We start from the raw sequence: 8656 nt of genomic DNA on the forward strand, positions 1-8656 counted from the left end.
CTTTCCACCCTCTTCACTACCAACTCCTAGCTGGGGTTCCACCAGAACAGCACCCGGCTCCACTGCAGCTCCTCCTGCGACTCTAGGCTCCAGATTCAGGACTCATTTTACCCACACAATTTCTAAGTACATTATCTGTTTTCCACACCCTGGCCATTCCTTTTCTTCTCTGTTCAGTATGTAATAGGCACACTGTCTTTCCTATTATCATTTTAATTGAAGGAAAGATAGGAGATAAGAACACAAAGCTCAAGTATATGGTTCTATATCAATCTATGGTGGAGGCTCCAATTTAGGTGGGAGGCATCAAATACCTGTGACTACATTCTAGGAATAAAAAAGAATTGTGTTTTAGATTATTCTGCATGTGATCCTTCACATTCAAAGTGTTTTTATTAAATTTCACTTCGATAATGTTTTAGTTTATATCAAGGAACACAATCATTATTACATTAAATAATCATCTGTATCTAAAGCCATAGCTTGCAGACATTGCTCATTATTACACTAATATCCTCTTTATAGGGGCACTTCAACTGGAACATCAGTTTCACTATTGCTCTCAGTACTAGAGTTTACAGATCCCCTAAGCAGTTTGTTTTTAAGTTTAAAAACACCATGAATTATTACTGCTCAAGCATGCTTCCTTTTTCTTATCTGTTGCTAAGACAATTACAAATGAATGCTGTGGCTTGTTCACAACATACTTTTTTTGTATTAGCCAAACTTAGTTCTATTTTAGTTTTTATCCTTGGATTTCTTGTAAGATGCTTTAAATTATTTTGAGACTGCAAGTTAAAGTAAACACTGGATTATAAACAATAAGGGAATTTTTCCCCTACAACACCAGACAATGTGTGGGTAAATTTTAGTGATTACACGTTAACAAGCAAAAGTTTCTATGTAACATCAACAAGGGGGATAGGGTGGTATTTTCATTTCTAATAGAAAAGTTACTAAAAATCCAAGAATCCTCTTGCTCATGTTTCGTTTATACATTCTCTGAAATATATTTATTCAGTAGAATTTCTTTTTCTTTAAAGATTTGTAAAATTTTATGTATATGAGGCTAAGTGAGTTTGATACAAGAGCCTACAAAGGCCAGAAGAGTCTCAGATTCCCCGGTACTGGAGTTACAGGGAGTTGTGAGTTGTCATGTGGGTTCTGGGAACCAAATCCTGTTGTCTACAAGAGCAACAAGTCCTCTTAATCACTGAACTAGCTCTCTAGCCCCCAAGTGGTAGAATTTTTATATTAAGGAAACCCAAGAAAGACACAACTAAAACTAGAACCTGACATGATCATGAGTCTCTCATTTTAATTATTAGTGTGTGTGCATGACACACATGTGGACTTGGCTCTCCCCTTTAACCTGCACATGCGCGATTCCGACTGTCGGCTTGCACAGCAAGCACCACAGTGCAGGCCAACTCTGTATTGGAAAGAGACAGCAGGAGCTCCCAGACACACTCTCCAAGGCCAAGAGCATAGAACGGAGAAACGACTGTACGTCATCCAAGTATATCTGTTTTCTTATCTCCACCCCAAAGATGGTCTCCAAAAGATAAAAATTTAAGGGGTTGGGGATTTAGCTCAGTAGTAGAGCACTTGACTAGCAAGCGCAAGGCCCTGGGTTCGATCCTCTGCTTCAAAAAAAAAAAAGATAAAAATTTAAGGTTATATTTATTATAATATTTAAGAAAATTTGAGCCAGGCAGTGGTGACTCACACCGTTAATCCCAGCACATGTGAGTTCAAAGCCAGCCTGGTCTACTGAGCTAGTTCCAGGACAGCCAGGGCTACACAGAGAACCCTGTCTTGAAACAAAACAAAACAAAACAAAACCAAAACAAAAAAACCCAAAACAACAACAAAAAACCCTTTTCTTTCTTTCTTTCTTTTTTTTTTTTTTTTTGAGATAGGGTCTTATGTAGCCAAGTTGCAGGCCTTAACTTTCTGATCCTCAAGCCTCCACCTCCCAAATGTTGGGGTGACAAGTGTGCCACCACACCTGGCTAATTAAAATGATTATATGCACATGTGGTGGGTGTGTGGAGGCTGACTTCTGGAATACCATCCAGCTCCTGTGAAGGCCAGGGAGCCCCAGGGTCCTCCTGCCTTAGCCTGCCCAGCCTCGGGACTGCAAGTACCCGCCTGCCACATCAGGCAATCCCATGCAGGTTCTGGGAAGCAAATCTACGTTCTCCTGTTTCCAAGGCCAGAACTTTACCATTTCAGTTGTTCCTTCAGCCCTGAATTAAAACCGTTTTGAAAGGATAGAGTGAAACTTGATTTTATATTAGGGAGAAACGGGTTACAAGACCACATCTGAGGAATTTTGTATCCCAATGATCCATTTTATTCAAAAGCATTCTTTGAAGGACCCTATATATCATTAGGCATTGTGATAAATAACAGAGCTACAGAAAGGGTAAGATAGCTTTGTGAGTGTAAATTTATAGTTAGATAATGAAATGTTTAAAAAGTAATACCCACCCACCCCCAAAATAAACAAAAAGCTGAGTGGTGGTGGTACACACCTTTAATCCCAGCACTCCAGAACAATGGCAAGAGGAGCTCTGTGAGTTTGAGGCCAGGCTGGTCTACAGAGAGCATTCCAAGACAGCCAAAGCTACAGAAAAACCCTGTTTCAAAAACCAAAAAGAAAAAGGAAAGTAATGCCACAAGAACATAAGTGTCAATTAGGCACTAATATACAATAACTAATCACTTAAGAGGCCCACATTAAGTCACGCCTTCCAACATCAATGCTGTTACATAGATGTCTGTTGGTTCACATGATTCCCATTCACTATTCATCAACAAAATGTAGCAGAGCAAATGTCAGCTCCAAGCCTACACTTTAAGAATACTTGGCAGCTTCTACTTTTGTTCAAGAAATCAAGCTTGCTGAAATGGCCAGCTGGAAAAGGCACATGGAAAAGAAGATCTCAGACTATTAGAAAATCATCTCAGAATCTGAGTCAAATCCTCCATATGACCCCAGCCTTAGATGCTGTCTGAAATCAATGCATGAAACCTTAAAGATTTGCCAAACAATCACCCAGGAGAGCCCATCAACCCATACAGCTCTGAAGATAATGAAATGGCTGTTTAAAACCACCAGGTGTTGGAGTGGTTTGTTCTAGGGTAACATGTAACCAAAACAGACCCAGAGATTAAATGAGCTAGTGTACAAATCTGCCCGGAGGGGAAGGAAACAGTGATTTAATCAAAAAAGTAAAGCCCCAAATTATGACCTGAAGTATAATAATTACTGTCTTTTAGGTAGAGGCTGTACAGTTAGAAGAGGCCTTGGAAGGCAAACATTAAAATAGGGAAAATGTCACCAGTAGTAACTGGATGGGAACACATCACAAAGGCCTTTAATACCTGTAAAGTATTGAACTTCATCCAACAGACAAAAGTCCCTAAATGATTCAGAGAAATCATAGGGTGACATGAGCGCTAGAGGGAAAAATGTCAACAGAGAGAAATCTAAAGACAGTAGTTTTGTTAAAGAAACGCCAGCGGGAAGGGGTAGAACACTCTGGCATGGTCCCCAAATGAGAAACGGAAGAGGAGCACCAAAACTACAACACCCTCCCCAGGCCTCCTGAATAAGAGGGCGTTCGCTCGTTCCAAGTGTTTTGTGTGCTCCCTCCTCAGGGTTATCAATAGCGTACATCTTATCACATCATCAGGAATGCACTCTCATTTCTCCCAACCCTCAGGACATTTAACAAACACAGCTGACCAATTCCACAGCTGGCGTTTGTCCACTCTCTCAGGACACCTCCTGCTTCCGTCTCTCCCCCGACAGCTGCCTGTTTCGTGCTCCCTTCCCGCCTACATCTCCGCGAGCTTCCAGATCTCCAGGTTCATCCTTGTACTTCTCTTCACGATCCACTTCTTTCCCAGGTTCATTTCATTCAGTTAAGTCAATGCCATTCATTCTTAACTTTCTCCGGTTCTACTCTCAATTAGAACCAGAATTTGACCACTTCTCATCACATCCCCTACCTCCCTGGAGGTGCACCATCATCTGAGGAGACTACAGCAAAACCTCTTGATTTATCACTCTGCTCCATTTCACTACCTGTCTAATCTCCAAATAACAGCCAGGTGAGATTTTTAAGATGGACATACGATCACAGCACTCCACCTAAATCCTCCTCAGCTTTTCTCGCACACCCCAGATGAGAACTCACAAGTCCTTCCTCTCAGTCCGTCAAGCCCTGCCTGGTCTATCTTTACCACTGCCATCTTTTATCTGCTTAAAGCCCACTAGTGGACTCGTGTAGTGCTCTAACCGGAGAAAGTTAAGGTCTAAGATGTGCTCTTAGGAGGAAGGGTGCCCTAAGAGTTTTAGATCGATAGTTCTCAAATTTAGCCAGTGTAAAAGTCACTTAGGAAAAGTATTGAACACACTTTAAGGTTTCACCTCTAGACATGACACCAAAAGGAGAGACCTATAAACTGAACTTCCCGGTGGATCAAGATGCAGGTGACCAAAGAATCATTTTGTTGTATTTCTTTCCCTGGATGTACGTGTAGGCAGGAACACAGGGGCACACACATGGAGGTCAGAGGACAGCTTGCAGGAGGAGGTTCTCTCCTTTATCATGTGGCTCACAGGGATCTAGCTCAGGTCTGCACTGTGCCACCTCTCTGCCTTAACATTTTAAGAAAGACCTCTAAACTGCGTAATTTAAGCAAGCTGTATCTAGTCCTCCTAGTAACTTCAAAATGCAAATGACCCAGATACTAGGCTTGAGGCTGCACACCTATCCCCATAAATGAAAGTGAATTAAATGCTAGAACTATGAGAACAGAGAGAGAAAAAGGTACCGTCGGCTTTCCAATTCCAACTCTTGCTTAGCACATTGGTTTGCGTTCTCTATCTCCAGGTACACAGCACTGGTTCCATTCCTTCTCAGGCGTTACTATGGTGCAGGAAATTGAAAATGCTAACATAAACATTCCCCATAGTCTGACCTGGTTTTCATAAACATCACAGTGCTTGCATTATAGTCCATCAAGTGGACCTAGCATGGTTTATCAAACGATGTATTCCCTTGGCTTGACTTCTTTCCACATTATTATGAAGAATGCTACTGTAGATATTTTTTCAATGTTTCCTATGTGTGGAAAAGAAATCTAAGGTGTCCAACTTTTTTCAAAGGCTTTTTATGAACATTTTTCGTGAGAAAGTGTTCCTATAGTCATCTTTTAAAATTTTTGGGTGGGCCAGCACTCCGGGGCTGAAAGCAGGTGGATCTTTACGAGTCCAAACCCGCTTGGTATACATACTGAGCTCCAAGTCAGTTAAGCCCGCACAATGGAACCCTGTCCCAGAAAATAAAAAAAAACAAAACAAAAAGATTGGTGGGGTTGATGAAAAGGAGAAAGTACTTCACTCTTTTAATTTGCACTTCCTAATTTACTAAAGAGGCTAAAGGTTCTTTAGCTGTAGTTCCTCTTTTCTATTCATCTTGTCCTTTATCCATTCATTAGTGGGACCGTAATATTTATCTCTAGCTGCTATTTCGCTCCGTATGCATCTTCTTGATGAAGCTGGGAGCCTTCCTTTGTGGACGCTTCTGTTCCACTGACCTGCCTGTTGACGTCAGAATTACTCAAGACTCTGCTAGCTTAGAAACACACCACTCGGGCAGCCAAAACCATCCTAGTATAATGAAACACACATGGTCCTCTGGGAGCTGGCTCGGTTATCTTGGGCGAGTTGCTTTTCTGGTCCTCTGCCCCAATTGTAAAATTGGGGTAAACAACACGATATACCTCCCCAACAGGACTGTTGCGATTGAAAACGAATCACGCCAAAGTGATACTCCCTTCCATGAAAGAAAGCTAAACAGCTAACGAAGCAGGTCAGCTAGTACCTGTTACGGCTCTTACTCTGGGGGCGGGGGGGTGTTGACAACAAACCGTGAAGAACCTGAAAACACCAGTCCTCCAAGATCCTTCAGCTACCCGGCCCGTCCTCCAAACAAAAACCAATCTTGCAAGCGGGCCATCAGGACAGCCTGCCCCGTCCTCTGCTTCTGCCCACTTGACTCTTGAAGCCCGGGCGACAATCCCGGCACTGGAATGTAACAGCGCCCTTCAACGGCAAAGCGCACTCCGCGGGGATGACGACCCTGGCTTTCACCGTCACCACGGGCCGACCTTCCCGAGCATCTCCGGCCGGGGAGGAGCCGAGGGAGGCCGGGGCGCGCCTGGCCCAAGGTCACCCGGGAGTCGGCGCCCGCCCGCCCGCCCGCCCGCCCGGCCGGGGGCCGCCTCCCTCCAGGCCGCCGGCCCCCCGGCTCCGCGCGCCCGCCGCTCACCTCAGCAGCGCCAGGAAGGCGGCGGGCTCCACGTCCGGCAGCTCGATCTCGGCCGACGTCGTGGCCATGCCGCCGTTGAACATGGCGTCGAAGACGGCGCTGCCGGCCGCCAGGACGAAGCGGTGGGCGGGGATGCGCTGCGGGCCCCCGGCGGCCGCCGCGCCGCGGCCCTTGCCGAGGACGAAGCGCACATCGCTCAGCAGCTCCGAGTTGAAGAGGAAGGCGAAGCGCTCCTTCAGCGACGCCTTGGTGGCCTGCCAGTTGTAGAGCGGCTCCCGCTGCAGCGGCAGCAGCGGCCCGAGCGCGGACGGCGAGGGCGAGGGCGCGGGCGCGGGCGGCGGCGGAGGGGCCGGAGGACCTAGCTCCGCCTCAGCCCCGGCCGCCGGCTCCCCGGCCGCGGCCGACCCGAGCGAGGCCATCCTCCCGCTGCGCGGCTCCGCTCACTGTGCCAGCGGCCGACGCGCCGCCGCCATCGTCGAGCCGCCCCGAGGCCGGCGCCGCCCCCTCCCTGCCTTCCGGGAAAGGCGCTTCCGGCCGCGCAGCCCCGCCCCCCCGCAGGGCGGCGTTGCTGGGGCGGGAGGCGCGCGGCCGCCCGCGGGAGGGCGGGGGAGGAGGAGGAGGAGGAGCCGCGCGGCCGCGGGAGTGCGAGCTCGTCGGCCGCCGCCCACCGCGCCTCCTCGCCGGTGCCCCGTCGTCTCAGCGGGGTTCACCCGGCCTCTTCCTCTTGGCTGCCACGCGAGGACGCGGCCCCAGCCCTCTTGGTGGAGGAGCTGGAAGTGGAGGGACCTCGAGGACACGGCACGGGAGTTTGTGGAGGGGAGACGCCCTGATGTGGTCCAGCCGGGATGGTGGCCCTGTCACCTCCCCGATGGCTGCACCACCCTTGGACACCCCACTAGCCGAGCTGAGAGGCCAGGAACCCCACTGATCTCTCCCCGGGTCTGCAGGTTCCTGACCCCTCCGCTCTGTCCAGGCTCCGCTACGCGCCCCGAGGGCAGAGCAGAGCAAGTTCCTCCTCCATTTCCATGTCTGTGATGGAGGCTCCTGCCCAACCCTCTCCTAGGCCTTCTTTCCAGTTCCTATGCAGAAGAAACCACCCTGTAAGGCCGAACTGCTTGCGCCTATCCCAGCAATTTGGGAGGCCGAGGCAGAAAGATTGCTGCAAGGGAGCCCAAGCTGGGCTGCAAACGGAGACCCTGTCTTAACTCCTCTCCTCTCAAAAACGAACGGGAAAGGCGCTGACGCGCGTGAATCCCCTTTCAGGCAGTGTGGCTATGTGGTTGTCGGTGTGTGGGAGCCTTTCTTGAACCCTGCAGTAATAAGTAGATCCCAAGATAAATCAGCTGTTAGCAGAAAGTAAAACGGACCCAGAGAATGATTCATTACTGGGTGAGAATAGTTGGGGAAGAAACAACTTCCGGTTTACAAATGTCAAGTAATCCAAGAGTTCTAAACTTGGATTCTGTAGTGGGATTGGGAAACAAATTTAAGCAGACTCTTTGAAAACAAAAGCAAGAAACCACAACAACCTTTTTTATTTCTTTAATCTTCATCTTTATGGAGATTAAAAATAATCTGAAAAGGCTCTATTACTAATTTTGAAACTACAAAGAGGGAGGGGCACAGTGTCCAATACCTTTAATTTCAGAACTAGAGAGGCAGAGGTCTCTTGTGAATTCCTGTCTCTACAAAGCAAGTTCTTAGCCAGCCAGGGCTACAGAGTGAGACCCTGTCTCAAAAAACAAACAACAACAAAACATAAAAACCCAACCCACGCCGGGCGGTGGTGGCGCACGCCTTTAATCCCAGCACTCAGGAGGCAGAGGCAGGCAGATCTCTGTGAGTTCGAGGCCAGCCTGGGCTACCAAGTGAGTTCCAGGACAGCCACAAAGGAACCCTGTCTGGAGGGGGAAAAAATCCTCCAGGAACCTCCCTTACCTTAACCTTGACCCAAAGGTCAACTACCTCAGACAGGGGCACCTAGTTCCTGACCAATCCTGACAACCTGTATCCTCTCAGATTCCCCACCCTGCTGACTGTCACTTAAAAATCCCCTTGCTTTTGCACCATTTTTCTCTGCTCTCTGGCCCACACCCTCCTTGGTAGTTTCTCTGAGCCGTTGCTTATGGCTCCATTACTGTTTTTAATTGCAAAAGAAAGTTTCAGAACACTGCATTCCTGCTACAGAAATAAGCAGACATGGGTTCAGCCATGATGCTGTTATGGGTAGCACAGTCGAGATGACCACTCAGACACAGTTTATAGACAAGTAAGTCTTGATTCCATCTGGCTAGGACCACACCCAG

General features: G+C 47.8%; 1 protein-coding gene across 1 annotated transcript in view; it reads right to left on the reverse strand.

Annotated features, from left to right (window-relative positions):
- Window positions 1–6851, reverse strand: part of Btbd1 (BTB domain containing 1) — a 40812-nt gene extending 33961 nt beyond the window's left edge. The window contains exon 1 of the mRNA XM_076546198.1: window positions 6351–6851. Coding sequence (XP_076402313.1) covers window positions 6351–6769 — 419 coding nt within the window. The 5' untranslated portion in view covers window positions 6770–6851. The remainder of the gene's footprint in view (window positions 1–6350) is intronic.
- Between the last annotated feature and the right edge of the window lie 1805 nt (window positions 6852–8656).

The sequence above is a fragment of the Peromyscus maniculatus genome, chromosome 1 (assembly GCF_049852395.1).
Source record: "Peromyscus maniculatus bairdii isolate BWxNUB_F1_BW_parent chromosome 1, HU_Pman_BW_mat_3.1, whole genome shotgun sequence".
Classification (NCBI taxonomy): domain Eukaryota; kingdom Metazoa; phylum Chordata; class Mammalia; order Rodentia; family Cricetidae; genus Peromyscus; species Peromyscus maniculatus.